Here is a 17,168-nt window from a genome sequence, read left to right as displayed (position 1 = left end):
AATTACTCTGCTGCTAACAATAACAAATATCCCTTCCCTTCTCAACCATGCATGCAACTATATTTATATATATATTCTCCACAACTCTTTATCACATTTCTTCATATATATACTCTTTTCTAACCAATTATAAAATTCAATTTAATAAGTGGGAGCCACCAATATTCTGCCCCCCTGAGCAGTTGATTAGAAATTTCAAAATGGAGTAAGAGAATAGAGGTGACATGATGAGTTAATTAGCTAGGTAAACAGGACTAATTAAACAGGGAATGATAGTAGTACATGGATTAATTAAGATAAGACTGTAGCTAGCTAGTAATATAATGGTGCGACGACTAATACATTCAGATCTGACGCATGCACTTGCTCGCTATTCTAAAGAAGAAGAAGAAAAATCAATTTCTCTTACAAACGAAGGGTAAGGTCGAGATTCAGCTGGCGTTCATCAACAGGGGGAGTTGAGAGAGTAGGAGCATCACCAGTAGTAGTAAAATATCCATGATTCGGTGGAGGATAGAAACCGGATGAGGAGGAACAGAAAGGGTTAAAGTTGTTATTGTTTGAAGGAGGGGCTTGGAGCTGGCAGCAGTAATTACTCATATTGTAAGGGGAATTACCATTGATGATGTTCTGTTGTTGAGGCATATCCTGATCATTGTTGTTGTTTTGAAGAAAATGGAATCGGAGCATATTATTATTGTTATTGTTAGGGTTAGGGTGAGAGTCGGTAGGGGTGGTGGAGAACATATTCCGGCGAGAAGCGGCTCTTTCTCGTTTGTGAGCATTCTGGTGTCCCCCAAGTGCTTGAGAAGTGCAGAACTTCCTAGAACAATAGAGACAAGAGAACATTCTAGATGAAGATGGAACTTTTGGTTTAGGTTTAGGGATAGCTGCAGGGATCATGGGTAGTTGATGATCTTCAAGCATAATATCTGGGGGGACGGAGTTAGACTGGCTCCAGAAATCATAAACTAGGTGGGTGTGGGTGTGGGTGTGGTCCGCCATTAATTAATGACTTAATTTTCTGAGGAATGTATGTATATATAGGATAGGAGAGGAGAGAGTACTGATCAGTAGTGGGGAGAGGAGGAATATAATGGGACAGATTATGGCAGAACAGAAGAGAGAGAGTTAATTTGTTTGTATCTATCTATCTATCTATCAGCTGCATGCATTCAGCGTTGTTAGTACACAGTTGTTAAAGTGTACCATTTTTACTATTTTCTCATCATTTCCAATATCCCTGCATGCTATAATAAGTAACTACACAAATATTAATCATAAATTCATATCCATCAATACCAAACCTTTTTTCGATCGACTTAAAGTATTAACTTTGGAAATTAACTCATATATTCTTTATTTTCAAACTTTATTCTGAATCTATCATCCACCTTTTTATTATTTTAATTTTTGGTAAAATAAAATTAATCCAAGACTTGTAATATCAAGACTAAAATACTGGGATAATAAAGTTTACAACGTACACAAGCTTATGTTGATCAGTGTACGTAGTTAACAATTAAGTTGTGTATTAATAATAGATTAATCACTTTAATTTCCAGCTTCTCAATCCATATCTGTTAAATAATTAAATTGGTTTTTAAGTAATCCAATATTACTATGAAAGCTCTTAATTTACATTTTTAGCTTATAAACATTACCGGGGTTGGTACATTTTACAAGATAAAACACTTCCTCTGATCTGAATGTCATTTATCAGTCAAAACATATATATAGAGTAAATCAATTTTTTTTACCTGAATTTCATTAAATGCCTTAAACTATTATAGTAATTATTATGATTTATAGTACTATATATATATATATATATTATTTTTAAAAAAAAAAAACTTTAAAACTTATATGTTCACTTAGATTTGATGTTCTTGAGCTGAGGGTCTCTTGGAAACAGCCTCTCTACCTCCACGAGGTAGTGGCAAGGTCTGCGTACTACTTACCCTCCCCAGACCCCACCTAGTGGGATTTCACTGGGTTGTTGTTGTTGTTGTTGTTGAATCTTGAAATTTCATAAGGTATTTAATCCCTTGTCATTTAATATTTACTCATCTCCTCATATTGAGGTGTTTGTAGTTTTAATTAAGAACAAATATATATAAGGGTAAATTGTAAAATGAAAAATAATTATTTTGAAAAAGCAGGAGAGATAATTTGATGGTGTAAGAGGAATATATAGGAGTAGGCGTGGTGAGTAATTAAGAGTGATTAGATATAGGGATGGGTGTGTTAGAAGTTAAAATGGTATGGGTGAGTACGTGAGAGTGGTTTAACTTTAAGCAGATTGATATGTTTGTTTAAGGAAAGGGAAAAAAGTGATTGACAAGTTGATGTGAAGAAATTGATTTGTGTTGGTTGGTTCAGCCAATTCTGACAGAGAAACAAAAGGCAAGTCTCATTAAAAATGGCACCCTAAATTGCCTATTTCCCAGAGGCAGATGGACATGGTGGTGGAGATTAACACCTATTTATGTACTACTCTTTCTTTTATTTATATATATTTATATGCCTAGACATTCTATGATGAAAAAGAGAATCTAGAATTGTGATGTATTAATCATATATAAAAAAATGATTTAATCTGTAGAAAAAGGACAGACAGCAGGGTAAGTGGAGAGGAATTAGTTTGTTAGACACGTGTCTGTCTCACTAGCAGTGAGTAGAATCACAATAACCTATCTATCATCACCCAAAACTGCATTCCCTCTCTCTCACTTTAACAAGACGTGACATAAATCTACATTACAACTTTTTTGATAAATAAATAAAACTTATCCCTACTCCTACCCTCTTCCTTTTTATGGAACGTACCCATAAATATGGAATGGAGTAGGCATGTTTAACATCAAGAATGACAAAAAAAAACAATTATCCTAGTTGAAAATTTTACTACTTCCGAGTCTGAGTCTGACCCTTCCTTTAGATTATTGAGAAAAAATTAATTGTCTCTACAGTATGGTTGCTGTATACAAGTAAGTTCCTGTATACAGACAGATGAACAACCATAGCCAAGGTAATTTTGATTCTAGACTCACATTCTTCATCCACTCCCTTTTATAATGTTAACAAAACACACATCAATATATATTAATTATATGAAACATCTTCCATTAAAACAGCCTTGCACTGCTATTCCACCCATTTCTTAAACGGATGCCTTTATACTCTTCCTAAGATTACCACACTGATCAACCAATAAAACCAAAAGGGTAACCACTAACGAAGCTATATGCGTCTCCCAATCACCGTTGCACAACTTCAGGAATCATGCCACTTTTATGGATTTCACAACTCGAGGAGAAGTCACCAAGAAATGTACATCCGGGCACGTACAAGAACTAGTACTGATATCAAGTAAAGGAAAGGGAACAAATCTGCTGCTAGTCGTATAAGAATCTCCCAATGGCATTTCCTCATAGAAAAGTACATCTAGGTACATATACATTCATATTGGCAGTTTACATTTCACTTTAGGAGCATACAAATTTCTGCATAAATTTCTCCTGAAATCATGGGTTTAAAGTTTGATATTTGTTGAAAGGTTACTAGAATTTCACATATATTTGTACTCTGTTAAAATTATTGGGAACCCATCCATCTCTGTCTGATTGCATGATATACCTGTACCTGTAAGATTTAGAGGATGGAGTTTCTGGGTAGCTCGATGTTTAAGTGAACAGAGATTAGGTGGTTGTAACTTGGTTTGCAGATTAACAATTAGAAGAAAGCTTTATCCGACCACAGTAAGATAGATATATATGTGCAACATTTACAATACTCACAATATACACGCCAATTAAGAATTACTCTCACAATACCAGAAGTCATACAACTGCAAGAGCATCAAGTATTGACATCATTCGCCAACTTTAGCTCAGCACTTATGGCTCCAAACAATAAATGTTGATTCTGCAAATAATAATTTGAATAACTTCAAAAACTTTCATTACATCTTCTGATAAAGAACCACCGCATTTGTTGTATATCTAGGACCTCTTTTGTAAGTCAATTGTACATCTAAGACTTGCTCAATATGATTACTTTGGTCAACAATATACTTTTTCTAATTCATTCTCAAGTCACCTGCATTTATTAGCTGGAAGTAATGCTGATTTTTCTCTGTTTCCCCTGAAAAAAAAGACATCCCGACTTCATAAAAAGGAACTTCCTTCACGATTCAGCATATCACACTCTGTAATGTATCTTTTTTCCACATTTAGATTCGAGATACCACAATGTTAGATGCAGCTAATGTGTCATCACCAACATTGGTAGAAATTGAAAATATGCAATGAATGAAAGGATCATGTGACTTGGTAGTTTGGTTGCCTTGAGTTTCCATCATCTAAAGACTAAAAGAGCAAGCCTAGGAAGACCTCCGGGATAATGTTAGCTTTTCTAAATGGATAATGGCAAATAAATTCAAAGTCCAGTTAATTAGAAGGATGAGATTAAAAGAAAATCACCAAACACCCATGTGAACAATACTAATCAGAACTAACCAAAATAATTGGTATTGGTATTGGTGGTGAATGAAACTAAAATGGCCTGGCAGCTTCTTCCATCAACTTCTTTGCTCTCATCAATCTCTCTACCTCCTTCAGAGTCTAAAATCACAATAATATACAACACTTACATGGTCAATTATCAAATAAAATAATATATATCCTCACACTTGTAAAGAATTTTCTTTTACCTCCAAAACCATATCTTCTGTGGTCACTGCATCCAATGTATCATAGCCTAACCGAGAAGCAATATCTGCAAAGAATAAATAAGCTGTTAAAATACAACAAAAGATATGTTAGTGCTAATGAGTATGAAGCAAATATAAATTACTCTGTAGTGCAATAGTTGTATCAGCTGTAGCATATCCATTACGGCTATCTTCATAAATAGCAGTTAATTGAGTCAACACCTGTTACCATGGTAAGCTAAAAATCAGCATAATAGCCCAACAGCTGAAGAAATCCACAAACAAGAGGCGTTCATTAAGCTAGAAAAGGATGATTAACATTAAATATGAGCAAAATATCAATGTTTTGTCTAGCTTTTTAGGTGGAGACCTCGGAATATGATCCATTTATTGTTTCAGCAGCAGGAAGTTGAAAATTCTCCAGCACAATCTGCTTGGCTACCATATCCAAAGGGACATCAATCCATATTGATATGCCGTGTCTCATAAGCGCCCTATAAAAGTCAAGTTATGATCAAGAACAAGTGATTCTTTTCTTGTTTTCTCTTAATTAACAGCATTCATACAGATTAGCTGCGCACTGAACTGCACCATTCCCAGCACAAACAACAAGGCGACCCATGGATGACAACTGCTTCAGTACCTCCGTCTGCAGTTGCAAAATTGGTTTTGGTGATAAATCCCAACATAGAGAAGCAGTAAAAGACAGCATATGGACATTAGGAAGCCACCTCCGAATCTCGAAATCCCTTCAAGTCTGTCTTGATAAACGACCTAACAGCATCCTTTCCTCCCAAAGCTTCTTCAACAACACTATCACTGCAATAGATTAAGGTAATAAGATGAGTTAATGGAGATGTTAGTTTAGGGTTTTTGGAGAAAACGTGCAACTTACGACCTGTCAAAATAATAATAGCGCAGTGCCTCTGCAAGAAGTTGAGCTGAGTTAGATTTGATGGAGCTGTTTATTCCTTTCAATTAAAAGCAACATAATTAGTGAGGACAAGCGATATTCTAACCATGAAGGATGTACAATAAATTCGTGGATTTTCATAGAGAATGAAGGGAGAAAAGTTATGCCCACCAACAAGGAATAAACAAGTTCCTTTCAAGTCTGGGGATATCTCTGCTGCTTTCCTCTGAATCACAAGTCAGTTAAAAAAGAGTTTGACGTAAACAGAAGCATCCATCCAATGCTCAGTCTTACCTTGAGGGTTAACGAAAGATCAAATTGAGTGATGGAATCTGAAAATGGGAAATCGTAGGTTAATTATGAAATTTCGGAATACGAACCATTTGCTGTGCGAAAGACAGACTCACCATGGTTATTGTTGGCAAGTGCTCTGGGCTTGAGATGATGGCAAATAGTAGTAGGTCGAGAATGGCCGACCAATGGCCATAACTGCTGAGCCAATTGGACCACCTTCATTTTCCTTCCCACTTCTTCTTCCCCTTATCACCTAACTAGTCTTAAATTGACAAGGATATACCCTTTTCTTTTTTCTGTATGTATAGTAGACTAGTTTGTATTAATCCAAGTTCAATTGTTTTTGATGGGGCAAAATAGATTTTTTTGCTGACCAAACATTAGTTCATTTCATATTCCTCAAAAAGTTAGTACTAATTCTTATCTTCAAAACAAATAAATAAATAAACTTCTTTATTTACCATTGCAACTTCTTTCACAACTTTGTTGTCACAATAAACTTACATACCCTTGACTAATCCACCAAATGCATGCTGCATGCCACGAATCTTATCTTAATATAATAGAATGGACTAGATTATAAAAGAACGTTGTTCTTAATTTGACGTTTCTTCTCAAGGGCTTCCCCAAACGCTACAAAGGGGGTAGGGGTGGATTTGAACACCGCGAGATCAAAATTGTGGCAGGGAGCTCCCGTTACATTTTTTTTGTGTAAGATACATGGAGAACATTCAAAACGAACAAATAAAACCTTACATTAATAACATATGTACAAATCCCACTCCCGCAATATTGCTTTGTGGACACAAACTCTACACCCCCGACCCAAAAGAAAAAAATACGGCACTGTCTATATATCAGCTCCTACCTGCATCCACCAAAAAATGACCATGTCAAAGATAACGGGGGAGGAAATGAATTATACAATCACATGAAAATCAACGCATTCTCCTAGCCATTTTTAGCTACTATAGAAATACTTCAATTACTTAACAACCAGTTATCCCCCACCCAAACAAACAACCAATCTGACATACTTTTCCAGTGAAGATTTGACCAGGTGGAGGGTAGAAGACTAGACAAGATTCAAACACAACTTGTAACCCTTTTTTCTCCTTCTCAAAACACTCAGGCAGATCAATCACAGATATGAGGTTCACTTAGACTTTATCACTAGCTCTGACAAAGAAATAAGCTACTTATCTGGAAACAGTATAGTTGCCATGTTACTATTAATCAAGGTGTTTTACCTCTGATTTGCCCAGAATTTGAAGCGTTTGAAAGAGAGAGAGGTGTTAATGGAGGAGAGCACATCACATCACCCTTGCCCTTTCTTTGAGGAGATTCTAGTAGCTGAGCTACATGTAGTGCCATTGCTCTCTGATTATTGGAAGGTATAGAAAAACTTCGAGGGATGGTTAGTGGAGGAAGTGGTAGTGGAGAACCTGTATTTGATGCCAGCACAGGGCTCTGATTAGTTGGTGACGTTTCTTGATTTCTGTTGACTAAGGGCGCAGAGTGCCCAAATGCAGTAGAACTTGATGGCTTGGAGGCCAATAAGCCAGGGGGACGAGGGAGCTCATGAAGCTCACTTATTTTTGGTGAAGAAACAAGGGGAGGTGAAGCACTGTAGGATACATCTAGAGTCGATGGTGGCTGAGTTATTGGTATTCCAGAAGCCAATCCAGGTTCTAGAAGAGGCCGTTCGGCCAAGCCTATAGGTCCACTGGCAGATAACAGTGGCTTGCTGGATGAAGGCTTACTTGCTAATGGACCTGAGAAAGCAAGTCTTCTTATCTTTCTGGCATCAATTCCATTTTGTATATCATTTTGTGGGAGAGAAGTTCCCTCAGCAAGAGGTGGGGGTAGTGGGGTGGAGAAAGTATGATCTTTAATCTCTTGAGCAGTAGATTGGCCTTTTGCAAGAGTGTCTGTTGACAAGTTGTCATCTGCAAATTTAGAGTATTTATCCATATTAAGCGGGGAAGAATGCCACGGATTGTTGCTGCCTCCACTAGTGTTCATGGTACTTGAGTGTTGAAGGGAAACACTTGTCCTTGAACCCAAACTTTTAGCATCGGCTGGAGTTGGTAAGACGTATGTGTGAAATTTCCGGGCAGATGTCTGAGCTTGTTTTATTCTATCAGAAATATCCGATTTCTCTGCAAATATTGGAGCAGAATGACTGACTACACGTGGTTGTCTAGTAAAAACCTGCTCCTGGTTTTTGCCAAAATCCAACTGCAAGAAAATGTCTTTCAAATTAAATAAGAAACATCTGACAAGTTGACAATAAGAAGCATACAAAAGACCCAACAAATCTGAGCATCCAACTGAAAATCTCAAGGCAACGTGTGGAGTAGCTCAAACCCTTAATAAAACCCCTTTGAAAGTCCTTACACAAGCCATATGGGAAAAATATATAGCTAACATAATGTTTACTAAATACTAGATACAGCCACAGGGGTAGAACTTTACCTCCACTTCCTCCATCCCAGAGGTTAGGGTACTTGGAGCATCAACGGGATCAAACTGCCAAAATCAGGCATATTAGACCAAAATCCAACATTTGGCAAACTAAGCAAGTCATCATCTAAGATCAGATTTTGATAATGCATAAAAAAAAACTATAGATCTTAACTGTCAATCACTATAAATCATAACTGTCATTCTCTTCCCAGGTGTCTCTCTTTCTATATACACACACAGGCGGACAAGTTCAGATGTGCATTGAATGAGTACAAGAAATTGATCAAGGGATGTAATGTCACTGAAGGACAAATGCAGTAATAAGAAGGCTTATGGTTATAGCTGGTTTTAGTAGTTGTGAGATTGGAATCAGTTTGTGTAGAAATGTGTTGACGGGGAATAGGAAAACCAAAAGATTATTTTTGTGCTGCTTGAAAACTAACACCTCATCACATACGCCAAAAATAATTGGATGTAGCCCGTGAACTAGAAACATATTAGTGATCAGCCAGTTTCATTGTGGTTATTACAAGCTAAAGGCAGGGAAACAGCATTTAAGAATTGACATGCTACCAAAAGCTTTAACAATCAAGATCTCCAGTAGGCAGCTCACAATCTTCCACAAAGGGAAAAAGAGGCATGACAACAATATGATTACCTACCTCCATTGAATCCCTCAATGGGAAAGAGTCATTTGGTTCCTGCTTATTTTTTCTATAATCAAAACTCAATTCACCATCATCATTGGCCTCATAGCTCTTGCCTCCATCCTCGCTATCATCCAATTCAACAGGTTGATAGTCAATGTGTTGGTTTTCAGCAACCATCCTTATTTGTGGTTCAACAGATTCAAGAGATTTAAGTCCTTTGCGGAAGAAATTAAGCTGTTCCAGAAAAAGAGAAAAATTAGGCAGACAAGTAAGTACCCGATTCAAGAAAAAGATTGATAACCAATAATGAAATAAATGGAGTTATGAAATGCAAAAGGACACCTGTGCTCCATGGTGACGAGCTGCCTGGGTCAAAAGGCTGCGACATTGCCCTTGCTTCAGAGATTGTACACGGAAAATGCAAAGTCTTGCCGTTTCCTCATAGTCCTCCCGAGCTGCCTGTAACTGCTGAGAAGTAAAGTTCTCACCCTTTCCACCCTTTCCTCTTTTTGCCATATACTCGTACACCTCCCTGCAGATCATGCCAGATGTTAGCAAGACTTGATTGCAATTTTATTTTTAAAAAAGGATTTCTGTACCATGTCAAAAAGACACATGACGAAGGATACCTTTTTTCATCACACTGCAGTTTCATCTCCTGCATCAAGGAAGAGGATACAACCGACTGAGTAATGAGGAAACAATGCAAAAATTCTTGCATACACGTGTTCTATAATCAGCCTCCAAAGGTGCATCAGTCTGGCGGTTGATTCAAATTAATAGATCTGTTTGGTTTGATCAACAAAATTGTTTCTGCTCATCTAATTTGGGTGGTTATTTAGGTTAATTCAATTAATCAGTCATAGCACACCCTGTCATAGTTACACTATGTCAATGGCAACAGGCCACTGTAGCTAATATGTGGACTGGGGAGGGAGGGAATCTTGGCCAAAGAAGACAACTAAATGACTGGGAGATTGGAAATATGACAGAACTGCTCAGCTATTTAGATGTTCACAGAAGTTTTGCTGGGACAATGATGTGCTAATATGGCAGGAAGACAGCAAAGGTGACTTCTCAGTCAAGTTTACTTATACGGCCTTACGTCCCTTAACAGGACAAGGGGACAGGAGAAAGAGTGGCCATGGAAGATGATATGGAAACCTAAGGTACCTTACAAAGTGAAATGCTTCACTTGGTTTTTGGAACAAGTTGTTCTAACACATGAGAACCTGAACAAGAGAGGCCATCACTTGGCTTCTAGGTGTTACTTGTGTGGAGAAAAAGATGAGCCAGTCAAACATCTTTTCTTACATTGTAAATGGACAGAACAACTATGGAGAATGTTCACTAGCCTGAAGGGGATCAGGTGGGTGAAACCAGGATGCATTAGAGGAGTACTTAGTAGCTGGATCAGGGATGGAAATGTTACAAAGAAGGAGGAGAGATGGAAGATTGTCCCAGCATGCATTTGGTGGTCAATCTGGAACGAGAGAAACAATAGGAGCTTTAAAAATGTGCAGAACAGTCTACAGGATGTCAAAAAGAAGTGTTTAGCTCTATTTTACTTCTGGTGTAAACATAGTTTATTAGCTCAAACTGAAGACATCTTTGATGCTCTAGATTGTTTATAGGTAACACAAATAGACTTGAGCTTTTGATAAACAGTAATACTTTTGAAGGGGAACTACACTTTTGGTTGTAGTATACATGTGGATGAATAGAGTAATGTTACCAGTTTCAAAAAAAAAAGAAGGTAATACCTAGCTATAAAAGTTGATGTTCAATAGGATTGGCAAACACGACTTTGATTAAAGCAACCAACTTAATGAGAAAAAGAAATAAATAAATTAATTGAAATAATCCAACCCAACCAACCAAGCACTCTACATATATGGGATTGTTGGTGTAAAATATTGTCGATAATTTTAAACTCTATCAGATAGCAAAGAGGCCACAGTAGTGATGCATCTATTAGCAACTCCAACCCCACCCAATTAAGACTTTATTACAGCACTAAATGTGGGAGATCTTCAACTAAGATGGCAAAAGGGAGTAACAACTCAGCATAAGCTTAAGTTGTACCTAGGTCAAAGGCATTAAAAGTTCATCAAATTTCTCACAACTTGGGACAATAACAACAATGAAAAGGAAAGAAACATCATCAACCAATATTACTTTCAAAAGTTTCAACCAGTTAAAGAGAACAACTATAGTCAGGACCAAAGAATTAGCATGACTTATAATTAAATAATTTCCGAATTATAATTAAAAGTGGGGTTACTGCAGACGAGAAAGAAGAGAATGGAAATCATCACAATACTTTACTACTGGAAAGGTGCATGTGGATAAGAAAATATAGTGCAGAAATAGCAGGACTGGAACAGTTAACAACTACTCCCTCCGTTTCAATTTGTATGTCTAATTTTGACTTGACACTGAGTTTAAGTAAAGAAATTTCAGAATCTTGTGGTCTTAAATCAAAGATGTGTAGAATGTATCAAAATGCCCTTTAATCTTGTGGTCTTAATGCCATGTGGAAAGTTGAAATTAAGATTTGTCAAAAGAGGAAAGAGACTTCCTTTTTTAAACGGGCTAAAAAGGAAAATAAGACAAACAAATTGAAGCAGAGAGTAATAAGAAAAGAGTGGGGAAAGGATGAGGAAACTTAAACTTATCAAAAGGATCTAGAGATAAATAACAGAATCACAAAAGAACAAACCTCCACTTTCCGAAGTTCACTAAGAAGAGATTCAGATGGGTTTGTGATAGTTAGGATGATATGGGAACGCTGCAATACAGAAGGCAAAAGTCATAACCACATTCAGTTAAATTTGGCAGAATAATTATTAATGAGAAAAAGAACAGGCACTGACATAGCAGTCTACGAATTTCTGAAGTTCTAATTGTACTCCTCCAAGCATCGACAGTGCTTTGCCTGCATATAGATAGTATTTGACAAAGAAAAGAATCACAAAACAGAATGTAAAATGATAGGGAAGTCCATTTTCAAACAGTACATTACATATTTTTTAGCAGCAAAAGGCACGTATCAAAAAAAAGTCACGAAAAAAAATGAAAACTAAGCAAACAGAAAGGAAACAAAAATGGATAGAGAAAAGATGTTATACATGTGTAATCGTCAAAAAACAGATCTTATGTGCGTGCAATAAGACTTTCAAGTAGAGAACAATAAGTACATATATCATAAATTAACTACATCAGACACTGGAAAATACTAAGACAAGAATGTGTGCTTCTATTTCCATTTGGTACTACTATATTCTTTTTCATTTCTACATTAGTTACACTGTTGGTGAGCTTCGGAGAACACAACGATCAGAGGGAAATTAGCATTTCTCACAGTTCCTAATATAATTTGAACTGATGAGGAGATTGTGAACAGGTTGACAAGCTGAGACACAGTGGCAGAGCCAAAAAAACATTTTTTTTGGTAATATATATGATTTGGATTCTAATGTAGTGGTAAGGATGGTTCAAATCTTGTCTTAGAACTCTAATTCAAATCCTAGGTATGACATTCTAGTCTTTTTTATAATCTCGTATGACTTTCTGGCTCTGCCGCTGCTGAGACCCAAAATAAAAAGCTCTGAACAGTGAAAGATAGAGCTTCTGCAAGGCAAAGGTATAACAGCCTGAAAAGTGTAACATTCCCTCCAGAAATACAAAGGGCAAACCAATATTTCTTTTCAAACTGAAAAGTTCCAAGGAATTAACTAAAATTGGTGCCTTATCATTTTTTCCAACTTCTAAGGAATTAATTAGAACTGGAAACATCTAAGTATACATTACATAAAGATGTTAATGATAAGCTTTGCACGGAACTGCTTGTTAAGCTGATAACTTTATTTAAGCAGTAGAAATTGTATCAGACAATTGTCCAGGCAGAACACAATAATGAAAATCACTATAGAATGATACAAGGAGACCTAAACATTGGTTCACTTACGATTTTCTCCATCACCATTCAACGCAATTTTCTCCAATAAGCAGGTTCCCATTTCCATCAAGGATTCTGAAAATTCTGGAAAAGGAAACCAGCAAACTGACGATCAGTTTGATGAGCTAAATATGGAATTCTTTTTGTGAAGTAACTAAATATGCAATCCATATAAAGGCTAAAATAAAGTGGGGAAAGAATTTCATTTCTGGATCCTGTTACACAATGTAAATAGGGTTGTTCATGGTTGTGGTTAAAAAAACAAACCGAAACGCAATCCGAACCAAACCGATTAAAAAAACCGATATTTGGTTAGGTTTGGTTTTAAATTTTGAAAACCGATTCTATTTGGTTTGGTTTTGGTTTTACTAAAAAACAACCGCAAAAATAGCCAAACCAAACCGATAAATTGGATATATAAATTTTATAATTATTTATATATTATTCATAAATAAAAATATAAATATCTTGTTAAATTTTAATTAACTTAAGTCTTTAATTGTACCATTTTCTCAAGCCCAACACTTTAGCCCAACTATAACAATCCTAAGTCCAAGTCCATCAAAATCCATTTTAGTCTTTACCTACCGTACTTCACATAAAATAGTCTCACTTTCTCTTAATTGAATCACTTTGTTCGTGTAATGATAACTCTAGTATTATTTACTTGCTTAATTGAACGGACAATAGCTTTTTGTGGATTGTTCATGTAGTAGGTGTTTGTGTCTATTGAAATACATACGTCCTCAAGAAAAATTATTACTTTCAAACCAGAAAAACTGATCTAAACCGACAGTTATTCTTTTCGTTTGGTTTAGAAATTTAAAAAAAACCAACTAGATTGGTTTGGTTTTGGTTTTAATCAATAACCGATCCAAACCAAACCACGAACACCCCTATATTATGTAAATAAAGTAATCTTTCCCATAGGCAGCTTCTTGTTATCAAACAACTGATAAATCTTTCATACAAGCCATTACAAAAGTAATGTAAATATTTTTCCTTTCTGGATCATATATGATCTAACATTTGTGGTAAAACAAAGTAACAGTGAAGATGAATAACATTGGTAATACCATAGGCACTATTAGCCGCAGCTGCTGCTGCAGATAGTAAGCTGTCATAACAATCTCTCATGTCTTTCATATCCTGCAAAAAGGAGAGAATAAAAAACTTCAATTACAACACAAATAAAGTAAAGTAAAGAAATAGGCGCTTGGAGAGGAGTTGAGTGATAAATGAGATTTGTAAGTTGAGCAGAAATGAAATGAAGGAAATAATCCGGAAGCAGCAATTGGGAAAATGGATACGGGTCGGGTAAAAGAGCAGAGCAAAGCAAAGCAAAGAAAAGAGGAATCGGAAACCCTAATTGTGAAGGGTACCTGTGATGCCTGAGAGAGGCCATCCAAATGCAACAAAATCTGGTGATCCTTCTTGTCCTTGTGCAGTGCAAATTTCTTGAGCTTTCCGAAAGACGACTTCATCATTAATTAAATCTAATACTGCCTCTTTTCAGATTTACTATTGATCTCTCCCTCACACCTACACACACACACACTGTGTGCTGTGTGTTATAGTAATTTAGACGGGAGTGCAGTATGCCGGAGACCGGAGAAATTATTAAGAATTGAAATAAGTAGTAATTGTTGCGAGAAGAGGGATGGGTGGGAGGGAGGGAGGGAGAGAGGAGCTTAATAGTTTTACCAAGAAAATTCTAATGTCATGCGCCCAAGTCAGAAAGGCAACTGCCTCTCTTCGTTAACACGTCTCTACTTTGACCCATTTTGTTAATCCACACTAACACTAGCTTAATAACTTTCCCCTTTCTATTTTCACCTATTCTACTTTAATAAAATAACTCTCCCATTTATTATTGGAAAAATTACCAAACATTTAAACCATATTAAATGTTATGAGTAGTTATTATTTTGAATTTTTTTTTTATTCACAACAATAGTTTTCCCAAATTATGCTATTTGTATAGATAGCTTAAATTGTATAATTTGTCTAACCGTATAAATTAGAATTTTGTATAATTCAATTCCTAATTATATAAATTCAGAATTTGTATATGTTTATCCTAACTATTTATATACGATTTATAGAAAATTCACAATAAATTACCAACTTTGTATAGTTTCTCCTACCGCATGAAATATACAAACCGCTGCTTCCATAGAAAACAAAACTATAATTATGGAGTTCAATTATTGAAACTATAGCTATAGAACCTTATTATGTTTGTTATTTCTAAAATTTTCTCATTAACTATGGTGATTGAGCTAGTTGATGATGATTTGTAGCTATGTGGTGAACGACGATAATTGATAATAATAGGTATAGAATTACAGTTGACGGTAAACATGAATGGAGTAATGATGAATTGCATATCATCTTTGTGAAAATATCTTTATAGACATCTTAATAATATTTAAAAAATTATCGATCTAAATCATTTAGAATAAGTAAGATTCAAATTTAAAAAATAACTTAATGGTTCACATATGAATAATTAAGATTAAAAATTAAGTGCAAATAATGTGAGGCTTGAGTGATCTACTAGCTCTCAACCTCATCTCATCTACCTAGGCATTTCTATTTTGTGAAAAAAAAAATTCAATAGGTAGATACTTTCGCTTGCCAAAATTTTCACATTCAAACTGTTGAATTTACTAACAACAGTTAAGTAGTAGAAAAGATCATTGTTTCTCTTCTTTTTTTTTAGTGAAAGAATTCAAAGGATGTGTGGATGGGGCTGCTCTTTCTTAATCAGAAATCTTGAGTTCAAGCCTTGAATATGAAAAAAAATGATAGGAAGTGCTTCCCCAGATGGACCTTATGCGATGCAAATTTAAATTAGTCGAACTCGAATAGGGTACTGCACGCCAAATAAGAAATAAAAAAAAAAGATCATTGTAAATAGAAACAATATAGCATGAAAAGGTTGATCAAAACACGCATATAACATGATTCACAAAGATAATAGTAAATAAATGTGGTAATTAATTTATAGACAAAATAAGAAAAGCCATGGTGTGAGACAAAGAGCATAACATATTTGATGTGATTCTACGAGTGAAATTGAGAGATGATAAAATGTAGGTAGAAGAATAGTTAGAGTTTGGATGGATGTCCAAGTTCCGCAAGACCCAAACATGAAAGGAAAATGGAGTGGGTTTAAGAATGAGTGAATTTGCAGGCTCACATTATCTCCAACCCACCTCTATTTTACTCTTCATTCTCTATATTTGGAGAGCAAAATAGAGAGTGGACACTCCAACTCATCTCCATATCACTCTCTATTTTTCATATTTAGATAGGTGAATAGTAGTTCTCCAAATTTGGAGAACTACTATTCACACTCTCTATTTCACTTTTTGAAGATTTTATTGTTATTTCTATTACTTTCTAATTAACATATTATTTTACATATAATGTCATTAATTAAATATCTAATATTCATAATTCTTTTTAAATGCAATCACGTTTTCCAATTATTGCAAGACTGTCACGTTTTTGGAGAAAGGAAGTGCTACATGATATAATGACTACATGTATTATACAACACAACATGAGAATTGAGGATGAACGTGATCTTAATGTACCAATTCAAGATGTTGTAGAGGCTCCAACTCCAACGACAGAAATGGTGGTAGATGAAAATCTCCGATTTGAAGACATAAAAAAATTAAGGACAAAAATGCTCATTTTGAACTCCGTAATGCATTAATAGAGCATTTATGGGAGCAACGTAATAATTTCGAAAATTAAATGTTTATGTAATTGTATTTCACTTTTATTTGAATTTGTCCATTAATTTGTATATTATGGAGTAATATTTTCCTGTTATTTATGTTATTTAAAAATTTAGAATAAAATATAATTTTATATTAAATAAAAAATTTGAAAAAATAAATTGTATTCATATGAAAATTATATAAAGTAATTATTGGGAAAAAGAAATAAAGGATTTATATTATGAACCCAGAAAATAAGAATGAAATTGAAATAATAATATAATATTGAGGAGAGAGAAAAAGATTTTTTTTTAGAGAGTAAAATAGAAAATTGGATTAGAGTTGATTGTCTGAAAAAATATAGCGTATAGGGTTGGAGATGCCCTCAATGGCTTAATATGAAATCGATATCAACAAGACATGATTTGGG

At 35.2% G+C, this 17,168-nt stretch overlaps 3 protein-coding genes across 5 annotated transcripts; all 3 read right to left on the bottom strand.

The window, feature by feature from the left end:
* Positions 1-405: 405 nt before the first annotated feature.
* Positions 406-1,005, bottom strand: LOC107060331 (zinc finger protein KNUCKLES). The gene has a single exon (XM_015308109.1). The coding sequence runs from the start codon at positions 1,003-1,005 to the stop codon at positions 406-408; it is 600 nt and encodes a 199-aa protein (XP_015163595.1).
* A 2,400-nt stretch (positions 1,006-3,405) lies between these two features.
* LOC102585983 (probable inactive shikimate kinase like 1, chloroplastic) lies at positions 3,406-6,219 on the bottom strand. Of its 3 annotated transcripts, XR_366578.2 has the most exons (12): positions 6,035-6,219; positions 5,922-5,959; positions 5,799-5,853; positions 5,613-5,685; positions 5,446-5,533; positions 5,281-5,363; positions 5,085-5,208; positions 4,858-4,936; positions 4,715-4,779; positions 4,521-4,625; positions 4,102-4,146; positions 3,781-3,927 (listed from the first exon to the last, which is right to left on the bottom strand). XR_366578.2 is itself a non-coding variant. In XM_006338663.2 (11 exons), the coding sequence occupies exons 1-10, from the start codon at positions 6,141-6,143 to the stop codon at positions 4,557-4,559; spliced, it is 783 nt and encodes a 260-aa protein (XP_006338725.1). In that variant the 5' UTR covers positions 6,144-6,219; the 3' UTR covers positions 3,406-3,927; positions 4,521-4,556. The 3 variants fall into 3 exon arrangements, 2 of the variants coding, with proteins under 2 accessions (XP_006338725.1, XP_015163325.1); XM_006338663.2 differs by lacking the exon at positions 4,102-4,146 and having other exon boundaries at positions 3,406-3,927; XM_015307839.1 differs by lacking the exon at positions 3,781-3,927 and having other exon boundaries at positions 4,077-4,146.
* A 251-nt stretch (positions 6,220-6,470) lies between these two features.
* Positions 6,471-14,762, bottom strand: LOC102585647 (uncharacterized protein At2g33490-like). The gene is made up of 11 exons (XM_006338662.2): positions 14,384-14,762; positions 14,078-14,150; positions 13,011-13,085; positions 11,917-11,978; positions 11,763-11,831; positions 9,670-9,698; positions 9,383-9,572; positions 9,053-9,274; positions 8,400-8,453; positions 7,172-8,162; positions 6,471-6,789 (listed from the first exon to the last, which is right to left on the bottom strand). The coding sequence occupies exons 1-11, from the start codon at positions 14,486-14,488 to the stop codon at positions 6,779-6,781; spliced, it is 1,881 nt and encodes a 626-aa protein (XP_006338724.1). The 5' UTR covers positions 14,489-14,762; the 3' UTR covers positions 6,471-6,778.
* Positions 14,763-17,168: the final 2,406 nt, after the last annotated feature.

This window comes from Solanum tuberosum, unplaced genomic scaffold (assembly GCF_000226075.1).
Source record: "Solanum tuberosum cultivar DM 1-3 516 R44 unplaced genomic scaffold, SolTub_3.0 scf00004, whole genome shotgun sequence".
In the NCBI taxonomy this organism is placed as follows: domain Eukaryota; kingdom Viridiplantae; phylum Streptophyta; class Magnoliopsida; order Solanales; family Solanaceae; genus Solanum; species Solanum tuberosum.
The sequence above is the reverse complement of the archived record's forward strand: the minus strand, read 5'-3'. Positions and strand labels throughout refer to the sequence as shown.